Here is a 26,647-nt window from a genome sequence, read left to right as displayed (position 1 = left end):
TGTCCTGGAACTCACTCTGTAGACCAGGCTGGCCTTGAACTCAGAAATCCGCCTGCCTCTGCCTCCCAAGTGCTGGGATTAAAGGCGTGTGCGTCACCACGCCCAGCTTTACACAGTGCTTTTAAGGCCAGCCTAAATACTGTTAATACCAGCTCTTGGGAGGCAGGAACAGGCACATCTAATCTATATATGGAGTTCTAGGCCAGCCCGGAATGCATATAACTACTTCTATTTATTACTCTTGTTTTTGTAGTAAATTCCAGCTTTATTAGCAATGATTCAAAACATTCGCGCACACACAGCTCACCACCACCAGCTCCCACAGTAATGGAAATTTTAGAAACTAAAATGATAACTAAAATGCCTCCTCCCAAAGTCTGGGATTTTTATCTGTTTTTGCTGGCTTCAGTGACCATCCAGCATCTATAAACACATGAGGAAGAGAGCTTGCTGGAGAGATGGCTCAACAGTTTTGGACATGTACGGCTCTTGCTAAAGACCAGAATCCAGACACCAGAAGGGAGGTTGGATAGCTCACAACTGCCTGGAATCTTAGCTCCAGGGGCATCTGACTCTTAGCCTCTGTGGGCATTCACACTCACATGCGCACACCAGCCTTCAACACATAGATAGACATATCTATGCAATAAAAAAGATCTACTTTTATTACACATACACACACATACACATATGTATGTGTGTTTTGCCTGCAAGTATATATGTGTACCATGAGTGTGCCCAATGCCTGAGTGTGCCTTAAAAGAAGGCATTGGATCACCCAGAACTGGAACTAAAGTCAGTTATGAGACACCATGTGGTTACTGGGAACGGAACCCCAGTCACCTTCAAGAGCAGCCGAGTGCCACCTTTCCAGCCTCTAAAACAAATCTTTATTTAAAAAAAAAAAAAAGCACCTGATGCATAGATTTCCAATAAGACTCAGCGAGCAACTGAATAAAAATAAATATAATCCTACCACGTGGAAATAACATTGCCAGAGGAAGTTGTTTTGTGTATAGGAACCGAGCTCATATCATAGCTCAGGCTGGCCTTGAACTCAACAATTAGTCCCCAGGAACGGAAGTGAGAAGCAACATTAATCTGAACTACTACTTTACTCTAAGCAGTCATTCATTTCCTGCAAGAATTAAGACAGTCCTGGGCTGCGTAGACGACTTAGTGGTTAGAGCACCAGCCACTGTTCTGGGGACCTGGGTTGGATTCCTGGCACCCACATGGCAGCTAACAACTGTCTCTAACTCCAGCTCCAGGGTGTCCCATGCCACCCTCTTCTGGTCTCTGTAGGCACCAGGCATGCATGTGGTGCAGACATTCATGCAAGCATTCATACAAATAAATACTTAAAAAAGGAGACAGATGGACAGACCAACCCCACTTTCTGGCTGACTGTATTTTGTCTCCCCATTATACTGCAAGTTCCTTGAAGGAACCTCTGTAGGAAAATACTTCTATCTACTCCCTTACTTCTGTCAGATTCCTCTAAGAACCCCAAACATGAACAAATAAAAGGATCCGCTTCAGAAAGCTTTCGATTTCCCTCCACGTGGAAATTACTTCCTGCAGTTAAGTTCACTCTTCCAACTCTGGGCAGACCACATTACTGCAATCATTGGGCAAATCTATCCCCACTTCTACCTTTGGGTTACATTTCCGCTCAGACTGGTTGCAGCCCCCTTCCCTGCTTTGTAATTCAAAGTCAAAAGCTGCTTTGTGGAGGTCCCCAAAGCTATGCCACTGAAACAGAAAAAGACATCTCAAAGACACACACGGATGCTTAGGTGGAAATGGCCGCGGCTGCAGAATGATGAACTGGGAACTCACTGGGCACGCTCGGTCAGGTGGACCACTGGTAGAAAATGTCACTCTGTACTGTCCTTTGCTTGCTCGGAAGAGGTTTGTCTTTACCTTATTTTTTAACCCCCGAGACAGGATTTCTCTGTGTAGCCCTGGCTATCCTCAAACATGCTTTATAGAGAAGGCTGGCCTCCAACTCAGATACCAAACCCGGGCCAGCCCCTTCTTGATTAATGCAGTAGAAGCAACAATGAGAGTAGTGATGTAAAAGGAGGGAGGAAAACAAACGTCTAGCTGTCCTGGAACTCACTCTGTAGACCAGGCTGGCCTCGAACTCAAATTCAGAAATCCGCCTGCCTCTGCCTCCCAAGTGCTGGGATTAAAGGCGTGCGCCACCACACACCGCTCATTTTCAACAGTGGTTTGAGCATGCTCACAGCTACTCATCTCTAACTTCATTCATTTCACAAATAGCTGTTGAGCAAGGTATTTTAAGGTGACAAGCAGTACTCAAGCATAGGAACCCGCCCATGCCCCTAAGGAGTTCCCAATTTAGTATAATCTTAACGCATCCAATGGCATTTAGGGAACCTATCCCCAGTCCAGGGTGACTTTTGTGGTTCAGCGTTTTCAATCACACCAACCAGAACTCTTGCCTAGATCTTGTGATAAGAAAAGCCACACTAATGTGAGTACAAGACTTTCAACCCCTTAAGGTTTCTCTTGGGAGGCAGCTTGTAGTTCTCAGCCTTGGCTGCAGTTGGGACCAACTGCGTGTTTGTAAACTTGCTAACCTACCCCGCGCCGCCGCACCTCCTCCACGTATGGTCGGGAGCCTTGGACGCGCGGGGAAACAGCACAAGTTCAACTCTCTAGGGGGTTCCAATGTGCAGCCAAAGTTGAGAACTACTGTTACCTATCACTTTGCCCTTGAAATAGAAGATCAGACCCGACCCACGCACACACACTCACTCCTCCACGCCAGAACCCTCCACGGCTCCCCTCGCCCACGCCACTAGCAGTTTCCCAGAGACAGTTTCGTGTTTCCCAGCTCCAGCGCCGGATGCCATACTCCCCCGCATGGAGTTGCACCCTGGGCAGCTAAGCTTGGCTCAAGGTTTGTTTTTTGTTTGTTTGTTTTTTTGGCTTCAGCATTGCACCTGTGCAGAGTGGCGGGCTCGGTGGCGTTACCCTCTTTCCCGCCACCTCCTGGGACCCCAGGCCTGGGAGTGGGAAAGCACCCCGGGGGGCCGCGCTCAGAGGCCGGGAGAAAGCGCGCAGCCGGCGCGGCCCGAGGGCCCCGGTACTCACGCAAGTGCCACCCAGCTTGTGACTCTCCACCACCGCGGCCCTGGCACCGAGCTCCGCCGCCCGCCGCGCGCTGGCCAGCCCGCCCGAGCCGCCGCCGATCACCAGGTAGTCGAAGGAAGCGGCGGCCGGGGCCGGGGGCTGCGGCTCGCCGGGACTCGCCATGGCGCAGGTGAGCGCGCGCGCTGCCCGCCGCAGGCTCGGGACCGCGCCCACGCCCAGCGCCCGGGGCAACAGCGCCATGCGCGGAAGTGCGCGCGGGGAGCGGGGTGCAGCGTCGCCGTGACTAAGCACCGCGCCCGAGGGCCCCTGTCCCCGCCCCCCACCGGCACCCGTCCCGCAGCGCGTGGACCGAGGGCGAGAACGTGCAGGTTTTGTTTCCCCACCCCCCAGCTTCTCCGATTCCTGCCGGCCTTAACCCACTTTCCTCTTTCAGGGCCCTTGTAAAAGGAAAAAGAAAAAAAAAAAGTCTGGAATAATAAGTTGAGTGGCCGAAATGAGTTTTGTGATCCGTAGAGGAAGCTTAAAGAACGGTCTGAGATGGAGCTGCCTAGTAAACTGGACAAGATCCTCGTTAACAGTGTATAGTTCACAGAAGCACAAGGCTGGGAGCCCCACACAAAGAAATGAGGAACACAGGGCCGCTAAGCCCCACACTCCAAGCAGGAGATCCCGAATCAGAATGCTATACAGTCTGTTAAGGCTTTTTTGTTTTGTTTTGTTTTCTGTTTAAAAAGTAGCTGGGCAGTGGTGGCCCATATCTTTAATCCCACTTTTTATCCCAGCACTCAGGAGGCAGAGGCAGGCGGATTTCTAAGTTCCAGGCCAGCCTGGTCTACTGAGTTCCAGGACAGCCAGGGCTACACCGAGAAACCCTGTCTCAAAAACACCAAAAAATAAAAAAAATAATAAATAAAAAGTAATATGACCTGGGGGATAGAGAAAAGGAACGTGGGTTCCAGATCATCAAGGAAGAAGGAAGATTTTTTTCCTTCTGGTAGAGTAGTACCCTGTAATAAATGTAGACAGAATAACAACTTGAAAACATTTGCAAGGTCACAGTGACGGCGGCTTTGTGAGGAACCATCAATGATTGTTAAGATCACCCGGTTAAAGTTTGATGGGGATAAAGTTACACAGATAAGTAGAGTTGTGTAAAGATAGATAGATACAGATAAACACACAATTAAAGAATGCACACACACACACACCCACACACACAATTCCTTCTTGATCACAAAAGGGAAACGGCAACTTTTCTGCCGGCACCACCTTGTCCTGGTCTTTTCATAGATCAAGATTAAATACTGCTAAGTCATGAGAAACGTGCCGTTGTGAGGCAATAACGAGTTATTCAATTAAACTTACACAACTGTCCTGCTTTTTTAAAAAAAAATTCAGGGGCTGGAGATCAATTAAGAGCCTTGGCTGCTCTTCCAGAGGAGCAGAGTTCCATTCCCCGCTCCATGTGTCAGTCAGTCTCATAACCGCTGACGTTCCCGTTGTCTGGCGACCAGCGTTACATGGACTTATCACATGATTTCAGCGTTAGCATCCAATCTTGAGGCTCAGGATAAAAACTGAAGAGAATAGAGAACAACTAAAACTTAAATGCGAAGTTAGCATAAAGCACATTGTACTATAAGAAACTCTCCAGCTGGAGAGATGGCTCAGCGGTTAAGTGCACTGACTGTTTTTCTGAAGGTTCTGAGTTCAAATCCTAGCAACCACATGCATGGTGGCTCACAATGATCTGTAATGAGCTCTGGTGCCCTCTATGGCCTGTCTGAAGTCTTTAAGAAAGAAACCCTGGGAGGCAGTTTGCGAGGCTGCATTGTTGAGAAACTGTATTTACAATTGGCAGTGGCGGCTCATGCCCTCAGTTTCTGCAAACAGAGCTCTGAGTTCCATGTTAGCCTGGTCTACATAGGGAGTTCCAGGACAGCCATAATAGAGATACCCTGGATAGATAATATCTGAGAGAGAGAGAGAGAGAGAGAGAGAGAGAGAGAGAGAGAGAGAGAGCGAGAGCGAGAGCGGTGGGGTCTGACGGAGCAGGCGAATCTGAGTTTGAGGTCAGACTGGTCTACACAGTGAATTCCAGGACAGTCAAGGCTACACAGAGAAACCCTGTCTCACTGTGTACCTCTGGCTAACCTCTGGAATGTGAGCTGTGCCACCTGCTGCCACTGGCATTAAAGGCGTGCACTACTGCACTCTGGTTTTTTCATAGATTTTTAAACTACGTGTCTCCCTTATAGTACTTTCATAGATACTTTGTTCTGATTGAGTTAACTATTTTCCCTTATTAGCATATCTAAAGTTGCATCCGTTAATTCCATTATCTGTCATTTATAGATTTTTTTTTAAAAAAAATCTTTAACATTACATCTATCTAGTGTGAGTGTGTGTGTGTGTGTGCACATACGTGCACACACATGTACAAGTATATGTGTGGAGGTTAGAGGACACCTTTTGGAGTTTGATTTCTCCTTCTACCACGTAGCTATTCTCGTTATTTAAGGTCTGAATAGAAATATTGAACAAAGCTATGAATTTTGTTGTCTCTCAAGAAATGCTGGTTAGATGCCTGAGAGCTGGCTCGGTGGTTAACAACATTGATTATTCTTTCAGAGAACCTGTGGTCAGTTTTTAGCAGCCACATGGAGTATCACAACTGTAACTCAATTTTCAGGGGATCCCACACCCTCTTATGACTTCCACAAGCATTGGTATAGAAGTGGCTCACAGATTTGTTTTGGCAGGAAAAACACCCAGATACATAAAAATAAAATAAATCAATCAATAAAAAAATCCTGGTATAGTGCCTCAGATCTTTAATTCCAGCACTTGGGAGGCAAATGCAGGCAGATCTCTATAAGTTTGAGGTCATGAGTTCCAGCTCACCTAGTACTACATAGTGAGACCCTCTCTCAAAAAAAACACAGAGTGCCGGGCGTTGGTGGCACATGCCTTTAATCCCAGCACTTGGAAGGCAGATTTCTGAGTTCGAGGCCAGCCTGGTCTACAAGGTGAGTTCCAGAACAGCCAGGGCTATAGAGAGAAACCCTGTTTTGAAAAAAGCCAAAAAAAAAAAAACAAACAAACAAACAAACAAACCACAGAAGGCTGGAAGATGACTTGGTGGTTACAAGGACCTGCTTCAGTTCCCAGCAGGCACATCTCATAGTTCACGCTTGCCTGTAACTCGAGCTCCAGGAGGACTGATACCTTTAACCTCTAACCCACACTTAAAGTGCACACCTCAATACACACACACACACACACACACACACACACACACGCACACGCACACGCACACACACACACAGACACCTGTGATTTAACATAAAGTTAAGACATGGCTGAGATACAGAATAAGTTTGAGACAGGTTCTAAGCCAATTTACTGTATCCACCGTGGCTCCAGGGATGGACCCGACTGGGGAGGCGAGGGAATGGGGAGAAGTCAAGCACACTCACACGGAAAAGCTGGGAACAGGCCTTCTCTCTCTGCTGGAGAAGCCACTGCACCCTGGAAATACAGTGTGTTTATTATACAGAGCTGAAGAGAGAGGCAGGGTTCTTGCAGACAGCTGAACACAGAGGCAAGTTATTGTATAAATGTAAACGAGGAGGCAGGGTCTATGGTAATCAGTCAGTCCAAGGAGACAGGTCAAAGCTAATTCAGTAGAAGCAGTCTTTATAGAGGAAAACAGAGACTATGCATGTATGGGTGGGGAAGCTATGGTGGGCATTTTCTGCACACACTGCCAACATCCACGCATGGACCTGAACGGAAGGCTTTGTTATTTCCCCCTGAGCTCCAATGGTATTGCCATTTCCCGTGGGTCTGAGCTAGGGTACTTGACGTGGCTGTGCCACGTCAACAGCACACATTACTCAAACCTTTATTCAGACAGGGCTTTCACACACACACACACACACACACTCACACACATACACACACACACACACACGAAAATGTAACTAAGATACTTATGATGGTGTTTTGTTGCTGCATTCTTACATGGTGAAGTTGAAGAGCAGAGAGGGTAGGGATGGGGACTAGGGTTATAGTTTATCTTGGTCGTCAACGTGACTGGATTTAGTATCAATGAAGAGACAAATCTATGAGTTTGTTTCCAGGAAGGATTGGCTGCACAAAGACTCTCCCTCTGAGTGGGTGGCACCTTCTGGTGGGGCTCAGATTTGAAGGGCTCTGGGGGAAATGCACAACTGCTTGCCTGTGTGCCTTTGCTCATAGCTGGTGAGTGTGTCTACCTGCTATTATTGGACTGGGCAGCCTGTACTGTGTAAACAGAATTAAATCCCCTTAGTAATATCCACCCCCTCCCATCAGTTCTGCTTCTCCTCTAGGGCAACCCTGACTAACAAAGTTGTTCATCTCTTTTGTAACAGTGCTAATCCCTTTTGATGTGGGCACAGCACTCCTAGTTTAACTATCTCTACAAGCCTACCTCTAACGACTGTCATATTGGGTTAGGTTTCTGCAGAGGACCTCTGAAGGGACATGAACCCTCAACCCATCACAGTGGGTTACTAAAAACATATTATAGTAGAGAAAGAAGAATACAACTTTGAAGGAAAAAAATGACCATGAATCTTTTTAAAGTTATTTCTAACCTTTGTTTTTATCCTATGTATTTGGATATTTTCCTGTATGAATGTGTGTGTATTACATGTGTACCATGCCTTCGGAGGTTAGAAGAGATCCTCTAGGACTAACTCCCCTGGGAGTTAGAGATTGTGAGCTGTCCTGGGTGCTGGGAATTGAACCTCCATCCTCTGGAGGAGCAGCCAGTGCTTTTAAACACAGCCATCCTTCCAATCCCACATCTTTTTAGATGTATTAAAGTTCTAAGAATTAAAACAAACAAAATGACAACAGCAATAACAAAAAGTCCTATCGGGTTTCTCTTAGAGACTGTGGTGACAACTACTGAGTGTGATTAAATGCAATGTCGCCAGTGTTAAAATGGAGGCCACAGATAGACATGGTAGCACACACATGCAATCACAAGTTCAAAGTCATCTCTGTGTAGCCCTGGCTGTCCTGGAACTCACTCTGTAGACCAGGCTGGCCTCAAACTCAGAAATCCGCCTGCCTCTGCCTCCTGAGTGCTGGGACTAAAGGCGTGCGCCACCACAGCCCGGCTTAGGCTTGGCTTTCATGAGTGGCATTAATGTTGATTGTAAAAAAAAAAAAAGACTGGGCCTTTAGGTTTGATTTCTTGCTCTCTCCCATTCTTTTTCTTTGTCCTCTTGGGAATGATGCGCCTTCATAATAGATGTGTATACATTCACTTAACAAATATCCATTACCTACCCGTTTAGAACTAGTGATTCAGCCAGGTGTGGTGTATGCCTTTAACCCAGCACTTGGGAGGAAGAGGCAGATGGATCTCTAAGACTGAGGCCAGCATGGTCAATACACAGAGTTCTGATACAGCCAGGGCTACACAGAGAAACCCGCCTTGAAAAAAAAAAATGGAACTAGAGATTCTTTGGCTCCTTGAAAACACAGTGGCAACTAAACTCTGTAAGAGCAGGACAGTGTTTGATTAGAACCTGATTGCTGCTGATCTTTGTGGGAAGAACCGAAGGAGAAGTACTAGAAACTATGAGACAGCAAAAACAGCCACACCCATCAAGCTCTTAACTGCCCTTGTAGCCTTCAGTTCTTGATTTACTTTGATTTTCAACGTGCGCATGCACACCCATGTGTGAGTGTGTGGGAGTAGAACATATTTGGGAGTTGGTTTCCGCCTTCCTCCTTGTGGTCTGGAGGTCAAACGCAGGTCACCAGGCTTGGCAACAAGGGAGTCTTTACTGGCTGAGCTGTAAGGCTGGGCCGTCCCTTCCAGTTGAGAGAGCTCTGTTGCTGCTTTTCCAGACAAGAAATCTCAGCTCTTTTCTGTGGGCCAAGAGGAGCAGACTTTCAGAGTGGGAGGTTTGTGGGGTTTCCTGCATCGGAAATGAACTTTCAGCTGGTTCTCCCTTCTAGCTCCCCCCTTAACCTATCCTTGCTTGCAGTTCCTTGGTATTTTGAAGATTTTGCATGATCATCATCGTAGTGAGTGGAATTTACCCACTCTTTGCCATCCTCTTCTTACCCTTTCAACTTGACTGAATTTTTCTGGCTTTTTCTTTTCTTTTTCTGAGACAAGGTCTCACTATATGGCAGCCTGGGAATTTGCTATGCGGTTCAGGCCAGCCTCATATTCAGAGATCTGTCTGTTCCGCCTTCCCAGTGCTGGGGTTAAAGTTATGTGCTGCTATGTCTGGCCTATGTATGTATTTTGATGTGGAGACTGATTATAACTCAGGCTGCCTTGAAACAGTCTATGTAACCCAGGTGGCTTTGAACCTATGGCAATCCTCCTCCTGTCTTAGTCTTGTAAAAGCTGGAATTATGAGCATACATCACTATATTCAGGGTTTTTTTTTTTGTTTTTTATTTTCCAGTACTAGGGATTGAACTTAGGGCTTAATACACTCTGAGCAAGTACTCCACCACTGTATTGCACCTTAAATTATTAAAAAATGTAAAAGCTGGGCTGGTGAGATGGTTGAGTGGATAGAGCGGACTGCTCTCAACTCTTCACAACCTGAGTTTAATTCCTGGGCCCCAGGTGGTGGAAAAAGAAAGCCAACTCCTACACATTGTCTTCTGACTTCCATGAGAGAGGATTGTGTGTGTGTGTGTGTGTGTGTGTGTGTGTGTTGTGTATGCACGAATATGCATATGCGCGTGAGACCTAGAATTCACTATGTACGTGAGGATGATTCTGAACTCCTGCTCTTCCTCCTCCTTCTAACTCCCAAGGTTAGTTTTTTGGTTTTTTTGGGTTTTTTTTTTTTTTTTTTTTTTTGGTTTTTTTTTTGAGACAGGGTCTAGTCTTGAATTTTCTCTGTAGCCCATGTAGGTCTTGAACTTGGAAATCTCCTGCCTCAACCTCTGGAGTAGCTGGAATTGTAACTCTGTACAACCAGTCCTGACTTAATATCTAATTTATGTAAATTTAAAATGTTTTCCCTGGTGGTGGTGGCACACAACTTTAGTCCCAGACCTCCAAGGGAGGGAGGCGAATCTCTGAGTGTCAAGTCAGCCTGGTCTACAGAGTGAGTTCCAGGATGGTCAGGACTACCCAGAGAAACCCTGTCTTGAAGAACAAACAAATGTGCCTTTAATCCAACATATCAAGTTGAAGAGCCTGAATAGCACACATGAGGTCCTGGGTTTATTTCCCAGCACTAGAAAAATAAAAGGAACCTCTCCACATATATTAGGGTGTTTCATAAGATTTTATTATATCTGTAACCCATAACTTATCACTGTTAAGATTAAAGATCTCTACATTAATTACAATAGCTTTATTTGGTAGTTGTTCCAGGAAATTTTTACCTGCAAGACTGACTGTAAATCAGGACAGACCTTCACTGTGAACTTCGGAACTTCCTGAAAATCCATTTATCTCAAGGGTTGGTTGCTCACACAAAAGGACTTCCTTCTCCAACAGTGAGAGTCTGGAACTCACCTGGCCAAGTCCCTAACTCCCTGTTCTTATCAAAAAAACCAGCAGAACTGGGGAGAGAGTTCAGGCCTGGGTCCAATCCCCAAAACCCCAAAAGGGAGTGGGAAATCTGATTTCCATTTCTTTACCTTGTTGGTCTCAAACTATCATAGCATGAACTATTAGCAACCAGGGCTCCGTCTTGAAAAGGTCACCTTAAACCACTCCATCTTACAGACGCCTCTAACAATCACCTTTTACTTCTTCCTGGAGGTACTGATGAGATCGTGGCAGAGCATATTACACTTGCCTACACTGAGAAGCTTGACTTAATGGAACCATCATTAGGGTCTTCTATTCTGCAGAGTAAGGATGTGGCGAGCATGGTGCTGGGGGGTTACAGTCAATGGAAGCAGGAAGTGCTGGTTGTCTATGCTGGGAACTTAACACTCTTGTGTGTGCACGAGTGTGTAGGTCAGAGAACAACTTTCGGGAGCTGCTTCTCTCCTTCCACTGTGGGTTCTGGAATGAACTCAGGTGTTACCCATTAAGCTATCTTGCCAAGCTGGAATTTGTATTTATTTTTTATTTTTTGAAGATCGCCTGGAATTTGTAATTTTTTTATCTTTTAGTTTTTGAGATTTTTTAAATTTTCTATTTGTATGAATATACTGTCGCTGTCTTCAGACACATGCTAGAAGAGTGCATCCGATCTCATTACAGATGGTTGTGAGCCACCATGTGGTTGCTGAGAATTGAACTCAGGACCTCTGGCAGAGCAGTTGGTGCTCTTAACCGCTGAGCCATCTCTCCATCCCTGGAATTTGTATTTCATGATCTAAAACCAGACACACTGGTGTCATTACTAGACTAATCTGGTAACCCAGGAAGAAGGAAACGAACAGAAGGAATGCAGAACAAAATGAAGCTGGCAAGAACTGAGGGAATTCTGTTTCTGCCTTCATGTAGAATCAACACAGGCCCCAGTAGGAGCATCTGTATGAGTCAACCTAGCTGTGTAATCCGTTTATCCTGGTATAATTCAAATGGCCTCCTTCTCATTATTGACTGGAGACTGTGCCCTCCTAGTTTGAGCTTTCTGAGGCTAAAGTTTTTTTGTTGCTGTTTATTTTTGAACAGGATCACGCTGGGGCCTGAACCAGTCACAATCCTCTTGCCTGTTTCCTGGGTGCTGGGATTATAGCCACAAACTACCATACTCAGTAATAAGATTCATAGCCTATTTATAAAGCAATCTCCAATGGCCCTAGGTCCAATCTGCCACTGTACTCTTAAAATTTTTGTCCCTTTTATTGAAAGTACATTGGGGGGTGGGGTGGGGGGTGGAGAGATGGTTCAGTGGTTAAGGGCACTTAACCGCTCTTCCAGAGGTCCTAGGTTTGATTCCCAGCACCCACTTGGTGGCTCACAAGTTCCAGGAGATCTGCTGCCATCTTCTGGCCTCTACAGGCATAACACCATATACATAAAAGAAAATCCTGCCCCCCCCCCACTAATTATATCCTGATTACAGTTTCTCCTCCCCCTAGTCCTCCCCACCTCGCATCCCATCTGGATCCACTCCTTTCCTGACTGTCCACATGAAACAGGCTTCTAAAGGACAATTAAAATAGAACTAATACATCGGAACAGGACAAAAACAAACAGAAGGGGAAGAGCCCAAGAGAGAGTGTAAGAATCAAAGCCCCACGTTGGCACACTTGGGAATTCCATAAAAACACTAAACTGGGGCTGGTGAGATGGCTCAGTGGGTAAGAGCACCCGACTGCTCTTCTGAAGGTCCGGAGTTCAAATCCCAGTAACCACATGGTGGCTCACAACCATCCTTAACAAGATCTGATGCCCTCTTCTGGAGTGTCTGAGGACAGCTACAGTGTACTTACATATAATAAATAAATAAATCTTAAAAAACAAAAAAACACTAAACTGGAAGCCATAAAATACACACAAAGAAACTTTAAGGTAAAAAGAGGTAAGAAAATGAAAACAACAACAACAAAAAGGAAAGACTGTGACATGACACTTCAAGACCAGGCACCTCTAAGGTTGTGCTGGCCATCTCCTGCTGGGCATTCAGTCTACCCTTACAAGTTTCTCAAGTGAGCCTTCCTTGGAGAGTGAATTTTCATTTGCAAATGGTTATCAATTGGAGACAGTGGCTGGAGTAAGGATGGGGATAGGTGTCGATCGACTCTGGGCTCTAGGATCTTATCTGGTGGAGATCCATGCAGGCCCCGTGAATGCTGCCTCAGTTCTCTGAGTTCACATATTTATCGACCTTTTCTGCTTTTGGGGGGGGGGCCTTGTTTTCTTTATGCCCTGAATCCCTTTGGCTCTTACTCTTTCTGCTTTCGCTCCTTTGGGGTTCCCTGAGGGGAGGATTTTAAAGTCATCCATTTAGGGTTCACTGTTCCAAGGTCTCGCACTCTCCTCTGTAGACTTTTTTCTCTTTTGCTTTTTCGAGACAGGGTTTCTCTGTGCAGCCCTGGCTGTCCTGGAACTCACTTTGTAGACCAGGCTGGCCTGGAACTCAGAGATCCACCTGCCACTGCCTCCCCAAAGCTGATGTTAATGGTGTACCTAACTGTCACACTTTAGTCACTATTTCCTCAGGAAATCCTTCTCCACACTGCAGAACGTGGTTCTGAAGCACTACAGACACACACTCCTCTCATGGCACCAGACACCCTATAGTCTCTGTAGAGGACATGTATCCCAGAGCTGAGTTTGTTTAGGACAAACTCAATAACTTACACATACTGGAAGCCAGGCAAGTTGTGGGACGTAATAAATGGAACTTAAGCTAAACTGAAGAGCGACTGCGGGCATTGACGGCTGAGGACTTGCCAAGTTGGGAATCTTGTCAGTGGGGATGCCCTCCATACCTGAATTCTAAGTTACCAGAGCTGAGTCATGGGGTGGCAGCGAAGTCATTGTGAGGCCAAGGTTAAGTCACAACAGTAACACATATAGGCACTGACAGGGAAAGTGGGGGGCAGGTCTAGGGGAATCTCCACGCGGGTGTGGGGCAGGGACAGGTCCCACTTTTAAGCTTCTCGCAGGAGGTGCTTAGTAACTGGTAAGCTAGGACCCAAACGCCCAGGTACCCCCAAGGGCCGCAAGGCCACGGGGCCTCTCAGCATCAACCGCCCCTTTTAAGTCATTCCAGTCTTCTGAGCACCATCTTTTAGACCTGCCCAGTCGAACAAGTCACTGTCATCGCGACCATCGTCAGATGCACAGGACAGGGACCGCCCCAGCCGAAGGAGAGACGACCCGCGCCTTCTGGGCAACCACTATGGACTCATCGCATCCGGGCCCGCGCCCCAGCCCCAGGGCATAGCATCCTCCCGCCATTCCTCCTAGCCTGAGGCCTCCGCCGCCAAGCTTGCGGAAGGCACGGCCGGAAGGGGCGGGCACTGCGCCGGGCGAGCCCTCCGCGCCATGGCTTCTCGGGGCGTCGTTGGCCTTTTCTTGCTCTCTGCTCTCCCTCTCTTGTGTCTGGAGCTCCGGCGCGGGATCCCGAGTCTCGGTAAGTGTTGGCTTTCTCCTCTCGGTGCTCCCAGCTGGGGTGTCGTCACCTGAGCCCCGCGGACCTCCGCGCGCTTTTGACTACAATCCCCAGAATCCATCGCGCCCGCCCCTCTTCCGGAGCCGCCTCCATTTCCGCGGGAGAAAGTTCTGGTGACCCCCCCTGGCCAGGGTCAGCATGGGAAGGAGCCGGAGTGAGAAGCAAGGGGACAGATAGGCACTGTTCCGCCTCCAAGAGTGATGAGAGCCAGAATAAATAAGCTGATAGCACGAGGGCCTTCAGGGCATTGAGACCGAGCCTTAAAACCAAGGAGGCATGTTTCAGGTGGAAGCCTTTGTGTCATGATCAAGGGATGGATGAAAGGGAGTCCCCAAATACCATTTATGAGATCCTTATTCTAAGTCAGACCCTGTTTGCAATCTCACTCTCCACTACTGCCACAGGACTGGTAGGCACTGTTAGCCTAAAAAGCAGCGATCTACCCCAAAGCAGGGAAACGTTTATTTTGGAATCGAATCCAAATGTCCATGGTGTTCTGTTTTGAGAATACGGATTTGGGTTAGTTCAAATTCTCGGTTCCACGGTTTCATAAAACTTTTATAGTAACAGCCCAAAATGCCATAAAACACCTCAAATACATGTAGGTCCATCCATCAGGGAGATGAGTTACAGCAACGTGTGGGAAAACCTCTCCCAGAGGGCTCAGATGCACACAAAGTTCCAAACTTTTGAATTGGTGGAAGGTTGTGGGCTAAGTTAATATATTGGGTAGGTTCCATGTGATAGGCATAGTTAGGTCAGGTGAACAATGAGCGGCTATTAAGGGGCTAATTAAGGATAGCTCATAATCATGGTTAGGCTATGGACCTGCAACATTTGAACATTTGAACCACTCCATAGTCTAAAAAGTTTTTTTTTTTTTTTTTTTTTTTTTGGTTTTTCGAGACAGGGTTTCTCTGTGTAGCCCTGGCTGTCCTGGAACTCACTCTGTAGAGACCAGGCTGGCCTCGAACTCAGAAATCCGCCTGCCTCTGCCTCCTGAGTGCTGGGATTAAAGGCATGCGCCAGGCAAAAGTTTGTTTTTTTTTTTTTTTTTTTTGAAACAAGGTTTCTCTGTGTAGCCCTGTCTGTCCTGGAACTCACTTTGTAGACAAGGCTGGCCTTGAACTCTGAAATCTGCCCGTCTCTGCCTCTCGAGTGCTGGGATTAAAGGCATGCGCCACCACGCCTGGCTAGAAAGTTATCAGTTGATCACCTTTTTTTTATTATTTATCAGATCTCATTACGGGTGGTTGTGAACCACCATGTGGTTGCTGGGATTTGAACTCAGGACCTTCTGAAGAGCAGTCAGTGCTCTTACCCGCTGAGCCATCTCGCCAGTTCGTTCTTTCTTTCTCTTTAAAAACAAAAACAACAACAAAAAACTAACTCAGATTGTCAGGCTGGCAAATTCTTTTATCCAGAGTTGCTGGTCCAACATAACTTTTACTGCAACAACAGTAAGGTCACACGCAGTCATGAGTGTAAGACTCACTCTCTCCCTTGACTTTGCCCTGCTCCTGGAGAACCATCTACTTTTCAATCATATTTGAGTCACTCGTCATCAAGAAGGTCGCCACTCAGGTATGGTGTTTTAAGACAGGGTTTCTCTGTGTAGCCATGGCTGTCTTGGGATTCTCTTTGTAGACTAGGATGGCCTCGAACTCACAGAAATCCGTCAGCCTGTCTCTGCCTCCCTCGTCCTGGGATCAAAGATGTGCCCCACCTCACCTGGCTAATGATCTTAACATTTTTGATTTTGACTCTTCACCTGAGCTCCCAAAACAGTGTCAGAAGTACTGATAGATAGTAATAAGTAGTAATTTTATATTTAAATGACTGAATGAGAGCTGGAAACCAGAGAAATGCACCAGGGCACAATTCAATGGAGGAAGGATTTGGTGACTGAAGGGCTAGGCGGAAGTTATAGCTCAGTAGAAAGACATCCTCTCAGGAGGCTGGTGGCCGAGCCCCGCTATCTCATAATAAACAAGCCAATGACATTTGGGGCTGGCAGGATGGTTCCACTAGCAATGGTGCTTACTGCCATGCCGAGCCACTGTAACCCACGAGGGGGGGAGGGGAGGGAGAGAAGAGGGGGCGGTGGTGGAGAGAAGTTGAGTCTTGGTGATTGTCCTCTGGCCTTCTCTTGTCCAATGAAGAATGTACCGGGTCCCACCCCGAGTGCCCCAAATATCAAATACTTTAAAAGATTTTAATGTTATTCTATATTTTAATTTTTTTTTCCAGACAGGGTTTCTCTGTGCAGTCCTGGCCGTCCTGGAATTCATGCTGTAGACCAGGCTGGCCTCGAGCTCAGAAATCCGCCTGCCTCTGCCTCCTGAGTGCTGGGATTAAAGGTGTGCACCACCACGCCCAGCTTTAATGTTATTCTGATGAGAATGACTATTTAAAACAAAACTGGAATTTCACAATATACTACTCTTAATCTTATTTTGAAGGAAAACAAGTTTTATGCATTCTTCAAGCTCGCAATATTTCCTTGTGCAGCTGAACGCTCTGTGTTCCTAAACCAGGATGTTTCTTCTGGAATGATTCCCTGATAGTTTGTTGTGGCAGTGACCACCATGTTGAACTTCAGGGCCCTGAAAGACTGAGGAAGCCAATCAGGAGGCTTGTATCATTTACTACCTAACTCTGCTTTCTAGTGCAAACAATCCCTCATTTATCTTTAGTATTTAGGAAGGAGAAACTTTCTTTTAAAGAAATATGTTTAATTAATTGTTTTTATTTTTAAGGAATTAAAGACCTCGTTTTGCTGAGTGGCCGGATATTCCTACTGCTGGCCCTGCTTACGTTAGTCATTTCCGTGACCACTTCCTGGTTTAACTCACGGAAACCTTCCCAAGGTCATCCTTCCCAAGGTCATCTGAAAGGTAAGATTTTTTTTTTTTTTTTTTTTGGTGTTTTCGAGACAGGGCCAGGCTGGCCTCGAACTCAGAAATCCGCCTACCTCTGCCTCCCAAACGATGGGATTAAAGGTGTGCGCCACCACGGCCTTTTTTTTCTAAGACTTATTTATTTTATGTATGTGAGTATGAAAGACCCCCGTTTCAGGGGATATCCTTGCTCCAGTCCCAGGATGAAACGACGACGCCCCAATAACTCAAGAGAAATCATTCTTTTTTTTTTTTTTTTGGTTTTTCAAGATAGGGTTTCTCTGTATAGTCCTGGCTGTCCTGGAACTCACTTTGTAGACCAGGCTGGCCTCGAACTCAGAAATCCACCTGTCTCTGTCTCCCAAGTGCTGGGATTAAAGGCGTGCGCCACCACCGCCCGGCTGAGAGAAACCATTCTTTATGCAATATACATGAGGTTTAATCAGGAAAAATCAACATGTTGAGGATGAGTTCATAGGAGATCGACCCTGAGCTGTTTCAACCGAGGGCTTTTAAAGGAAAGACCATAAGGGGGGGGGGGACACGTTCACAAAGAAAGTTGAGTTTACAGCTTTTCTCCGGAGGAGCTGTATGGTTCACTTATGGTGTAGGGGTCATAAGCTATCTTTTGGTAAACATTCCTGGCTTTTAATACCAGAAAGCAGGCGCCTGGCAGGCCATCCAGCAGTTATCACTTTTCTAGCTGTCGGGTAGAAGGACATAAGGCTTCCTGCACCAGTCTGAGTTTAAGATGAGCCAGTTCCAGAGGTAATTAGTAACTCAGGCTGAAGGCAAAGAACAAAGAACTCTTTTTAGGTGTCTAAGAAACAAATTGAGTTGGGGTCTTACAAGTCCACTGTAGCTGTCTTCAGACACACCAGAAGAGTGCATCAGATCCCATTACAGATGGTTTGAGCCACCATGTGGTTGCTGGGAATTGAACTCAGGACCTCTTTTTTTTTTTTTTTTTTTAAGATTTATTTATTTATTTATTTTATTATATGTGTGTATACTGTAGCTGTCTTCAGACACTCCAGGAGAGGGCATCCGATTTTTTTGTTACAGATGGTTGTGAGCCACCATGTGGTTGCTGGGATTTGAACTCAGGACCTTTGGAAGAGCAGTCGGTGCTCTTAACCGCTGAGCCATCTCTCCAGCCCTATACTTGGCCTTTTAACAGATTATTTTTAAAACTAGCAACTATTCTTAAATGTTATTATCAAAAAGCTTCCCAGTAATGAATTTGTGGTTTTTAAAAATAATTTTATTATTATTATTATTATTATTATTATTATTATTATTATATGTGCATTGGTGTTTTTCCTGCCTGTGTCCGTGTGAGGGTGTCAGATCCCCAGAACTGGACTCCCAGGACAGTTGTGAGCTGCCATGAGGGTGCTGGGGATTGAACCCAGGTCCTTTGGAAGAGCAGCCAGTTCTCTTAACCATCTCCCCAGCCCTTGCTTTTGTTTTTTTAAGATAGGCTCTCCAGTAACCCAGGGAGGCTTGTTATTACTGTACAGTTGAGGATGACTTTGAACTTCTGATCCTCCTGCCCCCACCTCCTGCCCGCTGAGATTCCAGATCTGCACCAACACAGCTGGCAGTTCGTGATGCTGAGGATCTGAGCCAAGGCCTGTGGGTTAGGCAAGCGTTATACTGACCAAGCTACCCCCTTCACCCTGTGATTTATTGCTTTTAAAATATAAGTAAGTACAACGAATGGTGCAAAGCTCTTATAGCTCTTTCACATCAGCCCTGTAAAAAACATAATTGCAAAAGATTATTCAACCCAATAATATATGGCAGTGTGGGGTGCTTTGGGGCTTCCCAGTCATAGATTTTGGACTTTTTTCTGCTTTGATCTCTCATACTTCAAATGACTCAATTTGGAGATTGAAGGTTTTACGTTGTGATTTTCCATTAGGGATTTTGTATGGTTGTCTTTTCAGTGCTTTCTGTGAACCTCGGTTGGAGAAGTATGAAGAGCACGGGGTACCCTGCTTTCAGTCCTTACCACTCAAAAAAAAAAAAAAAAAATCTAATAAAAACTAATGCTATGTTGCTATCAAGGCGAGGTTTGCTGCGGACCTGCATCGGAAGCCCCTGTGGTTTGCTGTTTATAAATATGGAAATGCGTCCTTGATGGTCCCTGCCCCTGTAAATTGTTCCATTGCATTATTTGGGTGTGAGTCCTGTGGCTGGTCTACGGGTTGCTCCGTCCTGCCTGCCTCCGCTGGGGTGCCTGGAGCGTATCCAGCAAGCCATTGAGGGGAGGCAAAACGCAGTCTATAATGGAGGTCCTCAGTCTGGAATGGTTGCCGGGGTTCCCAGTCTCCTGTGTATCCAGGCGCAGCTCAGGTAGCTCTGGGGGTTGGGAACGGGGGTCCCAGTTGGCGCTTCCCCTCAGAGTATCCACGTGCCAGGCAGGAAGGGGAAGGCAGAGCCCTGGAAGGGGGGCTGAACCGGTTTGGTTCCTAATGACAGACTGGGAGAGAGAAGGCCTCCTCCTGGAGATTAGGCGCAGCTCTTTATGACAACGAGCCCCTCCCACTCCCATCCTTGATGGAGAGATGGTCTGTGCTTGTTCAAACTGCTTTATTTGATGGTGAATGAGAATGTGCGTCCACTTTACTCAGGGTGAACCAGGGATTGGGATTAAACACCTTTTGCAGGAAGGAATGGCCAGGAAGGGAAGCTCATTGGTTGAAGCATCGCATGTATTGGGGGGGGGGGGGGGGGGGGGGGGGGGGGGGGGGGGGGGGGGGGGGGGGATGTGTGTGAGTGTGGCTATGCAGATACCTCATTAGCATGGATTGTATTAGCAGGGTTTTATGCTACCAGACTGACTGTCCTCTCAGTGGGGTGTCGCATGGTTTGTTCTGGAGCAGGTAGAGGGAGGTTGAAGCACACAGGGAGTGGCCTCATTCCTTCTGTTCTCTATTCTGAGATTTATGGGGTTTGGGCACACTCAACCTGACCGGTTCTTCTGTCTGGTGGCACGGTCCACTTGCCTCGCAGTTCTTGGCATAAGCCTCACTGTTACTGATGCTACCCAACATGTAACCTTAAAGCTGTGTTTAGGCTAGGAATGTGGCACATGCTCTAATCATAGCATTTGGCAAACAGACAGGGCTACATAGGGAGACCCTGTCTCCAAAAAAAAAAAAAAGTTTGTTATATACAATAATATTATAATAATATACAAGGTTAGTGAATTGTTTCAGAACAGCTTTTATTATGGATTTCATATACACATGTTTTGAATATTTGAAAAGTATGTAGTGTTCATATGTAAAGACTTAAGTCTCAGAGAAAATGCATTTGTGGCCAGCACTTGGGAGGCAGAGACAGGAGGATTTTCTGAGTTCGAGGCCAGCCTGGTCTACAAAGTGAGTTCCAGGACAGCCAGGGCTACACAGAGAAACCCTGTCTCGAAAAAACAAAAATAAAATAAAATAAAATAAATAAAAAAATAAAAATAAAATAAAAAAGAAAAGAAAATGCATTTGCTTCTTTGAAACTTCAGAATTGAAAGGTGCTTCTTTGTTTTGGATTCAGAAGGAGAAAAGGAGAATGAGAAAAGGCAGAGACTCGTCAGGGAAAGACAACAGGAAGCCCAGGGTGAGAAGGTAAGGCTCAGGGTGAGGGCGCTCTGCGTGTGAACAATCACTGATGTCTAATGCACAAGGCATAAAATTGTACCTCCCCTCTTTTGTTGAGACAAGGTCTCTTGTATTATAAGATGACCTTGATTTTTAACAATGTCATTGAGGATAACCTTTCTTCCACTTCTTAAGGGCTGGGATTACCAAACTCAATGCAGACCCTTTAAAATTACAATAAAAAAAATCCATATTTATTACATTTTATTCCTTCTTCCTTCATGTGTCTGTGTGACATGTGTGGGAAGAGTTGCTTCTCTCCCTGCCCCAGGGTTTGAACTCAGGTAGGTTAGGCGTGGCGAGAGGTGTCTTTACCCATTTGGACAGTTGGACTTGCCCTGGCCACGGTTGTAGCCAATGTTGGCCTCCGTCTCAGGATCTTCCGGTCTCAGTTCAGCGGCCCGAGTGCTGAGATGGACGGTGTATGCCTCGGTTCCCAGAACACCCTTGTCTGACATGTGCTATATATATATATATTTCTGAGTGTTAGTCACTGTTCTGTTGCTGCAAAGAGACACCACAACCAAGACAACTCTTCTAAGAGAATTAAATTAGGGGCCTGCTTAGGCCATGGTCATCGTGGCTGGGAGCAAGTATGGTACTTTATTGCCTGGTCCTCAGGTAGCAGGCAGAGTGGAAGATGCTGGAGCTGGCATGAACGTTTGAAACCACAAAGCCCACCCCCAGTGACACACCACCTCCCACAAGCCTATCTTAGGGTCACTATGGCTGTGGAGAGACACCTTGACCACAGCAAGTCTTATAAAGGAAAGCATTTGATTGGGGCCGGCTTACAGTTTCAGAGGTTTAGTCCATTGTCATCATGGAGGGACACATGGCAGCATGCAGGCAGACTGGGGAGGTAGCTGAGAGTGATCGGCATGCAGCAGGGAGAGAGACACTGGGCCTGGCTTGAGCTTCTGAAAAACTCAAAGCTCCCCCTCCCCCACCACAGGTAATAAGGCCTCCTTGTTGAAGGATTGCATTTCCTAATCCTGCCAGTGCCTCATGACTAAGCATTCAAATAGATGAGTGTATGGAGGGGCGTTATATTTAAACCACCTTAGGTTTCGAACCTTGTTCTTGATTTATATATAGCGTTGACAACGTGTAGTGTAGAAACACTAATGTATAGTCACGTTCTTGCTCGACCAGGCCAGCAGATATATACAGAATGTTTTAAAGCCTCAGCAGGAAATGAAGTTGAAGAAACTGGAGGAGCGGCTTTATCAGATGACGGGGGAGAGCTGGAAGCTGACCACCGGCCACCGCCTCCTCAAGGTTAGAGAACTCTGCTTTTGTATTTTGGATCCGATTGTTTGTTTCCTGTTGGGGTGTGTGTGTGTCCCTGTGCGTGTGTGCGCGAGAGAGTGCTCTTGTTTTATGCCCGGTGTGTACGGGTGTACCTGTCCATATAGGCACTGCTGGAGGTAGTGTCCGGCATCTTCCTGTATTCTACTTTGGAGAGCTACTCTCTCACTGAACCTTGAGCTCAGTTTTACCTAGACTGGCTGGACGGGTCTGGGTCCTGATCTACCCCCATCCCCACCCCCACTCCTGTACCCCTCTCTCCCCCCCCCCCCCAGTGTCACCTCGCCTGTTTAATACATGGGTCTGGGGCTTCTAAACTCAGGTCCTCATGACCAGCAAGTACTTCCTCACTGAGACATCTCCCCAGCTCCCGTGTATCCTTTACATATATTGCTAAGGCCCATATTTGTGCTCACGTTTCCTTGTATATGCAGTTATTTGCATGCATGTGCTTGGTAGGGTTTTGAGTCTGGGTCTTGCTGTGGAACTCAGGCCAGCTTTGAACTTGTTTTGTTGCCATGGCTGGCCTCCCGCTTGCAGTGATTCTCCTGCCTCTGCCCCAAAAGTGCCGGGGTTGCAGGCATACACCACAACACTTGACTCAGTTTTATTATTCGGTGCATTTGTGTGTGAAGTGGTTAAGGGACTGTTTATACCTGTGACAGATAAGGTGCACTTTGAGAAAACTACCGAGTAACACTGTCTGAGGACCTTCTGAGCTTTGCTTAAGTAAAATATTCAGATACCCAGAGTGTTAAGTTCACATTAAGAAATAGATGTATTTATTTTTATTTTGTGTGCATGAGTATTTATTTTCCTTGCATGCATTCATGTGTACTCAGAAGAAGGTGTCAGAGACTCTGAAACTGGAGTCGCATGGTTGTTAGCCTTCATGTGTGTGCTGGGAACTAAACCTGAGTTGGCCGTAAGAGCAGCGGTGTTCTTCACCGCCGAGCCAGCTCTCCAGCCCTAAACTTACGTTGGATGGCTCACGCTTGGTTCTGTTTCTAAAATCATGGGCATTGGTCCTGTGTTTTCATTGGAAGTGGAGGGTTACAGTTTAAGTATTTATACCCAGGCTTTACAGGTTAGAGCAACCATGACAGATTTGTATGAAGGCCACCTTTTGATATAGGTTGAGCATCTTACATTGTCTTGTAAAGAAAAGGATCTAGTAAAGGTGCCAGGGCACTTATGCTGTCTACAGAGCCAGTGCGTACTTGTTTCACAGTAGCAAACATACCATACAATAGTCAAGGGCAGGTAGTAACGTTGGTACCAAAGCTGGGCTGTACACAGTGCAGTGCTCTGTGCAGTGTCTCCTGTGTATGTGGTGACATGTGGACCAGGACAAGGCCACAGGACATCAAATGTGTTTGCTGTCACGCTCCACCTCATTTATGTCATTTTCATTTTATTACTTTGTGTGGGTGTTTTGCCTGCCTGTATGCCTGTATGTACTGCATTTGTGGCCAGTGCCCAGAGTGGCCAGAAGAGGAAATTGGCTCCCCTGGAACTGGAGTTACAGACGGTTGTGAGCTGCCATGGGTGAGAAACCAGGTCTTCTGAAGGAGCAGCCAGTGCTCTTGACAACTGAGCCACCTCTGCAGCCCTTGACCTCATTCTTGACACACCGTCTCTCACTGAACCTGAAGCTCCCTGCTGTAACCAGGCTAGCTGGCCTGTGACTTCCTGGGATCTGCCCTTCCATGCCCAGCTTTTTAGGTGTGTGCTGCGGATTTGAACTTAGGCCTTTCTGGTATCAGAGCAAGCAGTCTTACCTACGGAGCTGTCTTCCCATTCCCTGCGTTAGCTCGTCTACATTTTCTCAGCTGGCAGACATGAGTAGGCTTATTTTACTTTCATTTGTTTTTGCTTTTGAGATGAGGTCCTGCCACACTCCCGGGGTCGGTTTCCACCTCTTGGCCCCAAGCATCTTGAGTGGCTGAGACCACAGGTGTCTGGGTACCACTGGGCGGCACGTTACCTTGTTCAACAGGTGGCTTTGAGCCCGATGGCTTCAGCGGTGGTCCCAGAGTGACTTGGTTGTTAGGACTGCTGTTAGAAAAGGCTAGTGGTGACAACAGCCATCCAGGAGCAGGGCAGACTGTTGGCGATCATTCTGAGGCTTTTGTGAGAATCCTGGTGTTAGAGCTGAATTAGATATGTCTGTCCGTCAACTCCAAGCAGCGTACCTTGAGGTAGCGGGGCTTGACTAGTGAACCGCTTGGCTTTAGCGGCTCCATTCCCATTCCTCGTGTGCTCCTCTCACACATTTCTCCTGATAAAGGGTGACCAAACCCCTGATAAAGGGTGACCAAACCCCAGTCAAGTGGTGAATACTGCAGTTCTGTGCAAGAGGCTCTGCAACGTTAGGAGCTGAGCCCGGAGGAGTTCCCGAGCCTGTCTTAATGACTCTGCATTAGTGTTTGATGTCCTTGGGAGACCTGCTCTTTTCTGGGGAGAGATGTGGGGTGGGCCTGGGGGAGAAGGAAGCTGGGGGGTGGGGTATGAGGGAATACAAATTAAAATAAAAGAAAATTCGGCATTAAATTCTTTTGCTGAGGGCTGGTGAGATAGCACAATGGGTAAGAACACCCGACTGCTCTTCCAAAGGTCCAGAGTTCAAATCCCAGCAACCACATGGTGGCTCACAACCATCTGTAACAAGATCTGACACCCTCTCCTGGAGTGTCTGAAGACAACTACAGTGTACTTACGTATAATAAATAAAAAAAAAACTTTAAAAAAAAAATTCTTTTGCTGAGTAGGAAGTTTGGTAGGATATTGGTGCTTTTTGTGTCTTTGTGATCAAAAGGCTTTAGAGAACAACTTAAGGAATTTCAGTTTCACAGAAGATAGTCCCCGGTGTCTGGAGGGCATGGCAGGCCTGTTTCCCTCACGGCAACCCGAGCCCATCTTTCACCACTCCCCCAAGTCATCGTATTCTGGATCGGTTAGGACTTATTGCCTAGATCAGAACCTTTTTAGGAATTGCTCTCAGAGCTCACTCTGAGGCAGCAGATGAGATAAAAGGACAGTCCTGGAGCAGCTGCCTTTGAGAGGCTGGTTCCCATGAACTGGGAAGCCTGCATGTTCACCAGAACCATACCCTATGACTCTACTTAGCTGTGGATATTTTGGGATCATATACTGAGATATTCCTTTGCATGCATGTGTGTGGCTTCCTGGGGAGACTAGACAAACGCCCACCCACTCCAGGTAGCGCACTATTCACAGACTAAGGAAGGTTCCACCTGAGTCTAGCTTGGTGAGTCAGTGAATTTACAGTGTAGGTGAGAGGTACTCATCACTGTGCCATGGGTGACACTCACAGGAGCCCATGGGTGACGTAAAGGTGTTGTAACCCTGGGCCTTCCTGCACATCATGGGGACTACAGTCAGCAATAGTTCTGTTTCTGTAACACCTGGGTCTGTTTTGGGCCCTGGGTCCGTCCGAGACAGCCTTGGGCCTCCTGGAGGGCGTGACCGGGAGGAAAGACCTGCACATGCCAGCTCCTGCTTGCACAGCCGTTAACTGCATCACCTCCCTGCATGGCTGTCCTTGTGGAGAGGATAGGATATCATCAGCCATTTCCTTGTTTCTGTCTTTGGGGAGCCTCGGTACTTAGTCAGATGGGATGCTTGTGAGGCAGGGCAGGAGTTGCTGAATGTTCAGGGCCAGTGTCTGGACTCCACGTGAGTTCCTGTGAGCCGAGTGGGGCCTTGTCAGCCTTTCCTAGTCGGGGAAGCCCTTAGAACCTGGATAAAGGGAGATTCTAGAACTCAGTCAGTGTCATGTTTTCTTGCCCAGTGATACTATAGTTTTCTGATCTAAAAATGACTATGAAAGCTAAAAAAAAAAAAAAAAAGTAACCATTACAAATAGATCCTCATCAATAGAACGTGACTCTCAAGAGTTTTTTGGTTGTTTTTGACCAGGGGGATGAAGATTCGGAGTTTGAAAATTCAAGTCAGGCATCTTTTGAAACAATAAATGGAGAGGCAGCAAGAAGACAGAACTTGCCTAAGTTTTCAACTGAAATTTCACCACCTGCTCAGCCACCCCTGAGGAAGGAGGTTCGTCGTTCACATCCACTCGCTGAGTTTGATCGCTGATGGCAGGAGTGTGTCCTTTGAGGGGGCTACTAAGGCTTTCAACACAGTGTCTTCCCACAACCTCGTACAGGGGTTAGCTCTATGGACCATTGGTCCCTCTTAAAAGTCAAAAACCTGAGTCAGGGTAGAGGAAAGCTATGAGACAAATGGTATTGAAATAACTTGGTAGTGTAGAGATGAAAATGGCAGCATCCGTGAAGGGAGGCATTCCTACTGGGTGCCCTAACACACTGCTGTGTCGTGTCTTGAGTGCCTTCTACAGGTTGAATACTTGGGATCAGAAGTATTCCAGAGCCGGGCGTGGTGGTGCTCGCCTTTAATCCCAGCACTCGGGAGGCAGAGGCAGGCGGATTTCTGAGTTCGAGGCCAGCCTGGTCTACAGAGTGAGTTCCAGGACAGC

The 26,647-nt window shown here is 46.7% G+C and overlaps 2 protein-coding genes across 2 annotated transcripts in view; one reads left to right on the top strand and one right to left on the bottom strand.

Annotated features, from left to right (window-relative positions):
* Gsr (glutathione-disulfide reductase) overlaps positions 1-3,682 on the bottom strand; it is a 41,767-nt gene extending 38,085 nt beyond the window's left edge. The window contains exon 1 of the mRNA XM_021218853.1: positions 3,127-3,682. Within this exon, the coding sequence (XP_021074512.1) occupies positions 3,127-3,366 (240 nt within the window). The 5' untranslated portion in view covers positions 3,367-3,682. The remainder of the gene's footprint in view (positions 1-3,126) is intronic.
* Positions 3,683-14,097: 10,415 nt separating this feature from the next.
* Positions 14,098-26,647, top strand: part of Ubxn8 (UBX domain protein 8) — a 19,809-nt gene continuing 7,259 nt past the window's right edge. The window contains exons 1-5 of the mRNA XM_021219633.2: positions 14,098-14,213; positions 17,012-17,149; positions 20,714-20,784; positions 21,973-22,098; positions 26,071-26,208. Coding sequence (XP_021075292.1) covers positions 14,126-14,213; positions 17,012-17,149; positions 20,714-20,784; positions 21,973-22,098; positions 26,071-26,208 — 561 coding nt within the window. The 5' untranslated portion in view covers positions 14,098-14,125. The remainder of the gene's footprint in view (positions 14,214-17,011; positions 17,150-20,713; positions 20,785-21,972; positions 22,099-26,070; positions 26,209-26,647) is intronic.

This window comes from Mus pahari, chromosome 19, assembly GCF_900095145.1.
Source record: "Mus pahari chromosome 19, PAHARI_EIJ_v1.1, whole genome shotgun sequence".
NCBI classification, from domain to species: domain Eukaryota; kingdom Metazoa; phylum Chordata; class Mammalia; order Rodentia; family Muridae; genus Mus; species Mus pahari.
Note: the sequence above shows the minus strand (reverse complement) of the source record. Positions and strands in the feature narration are given on the sequence as shown.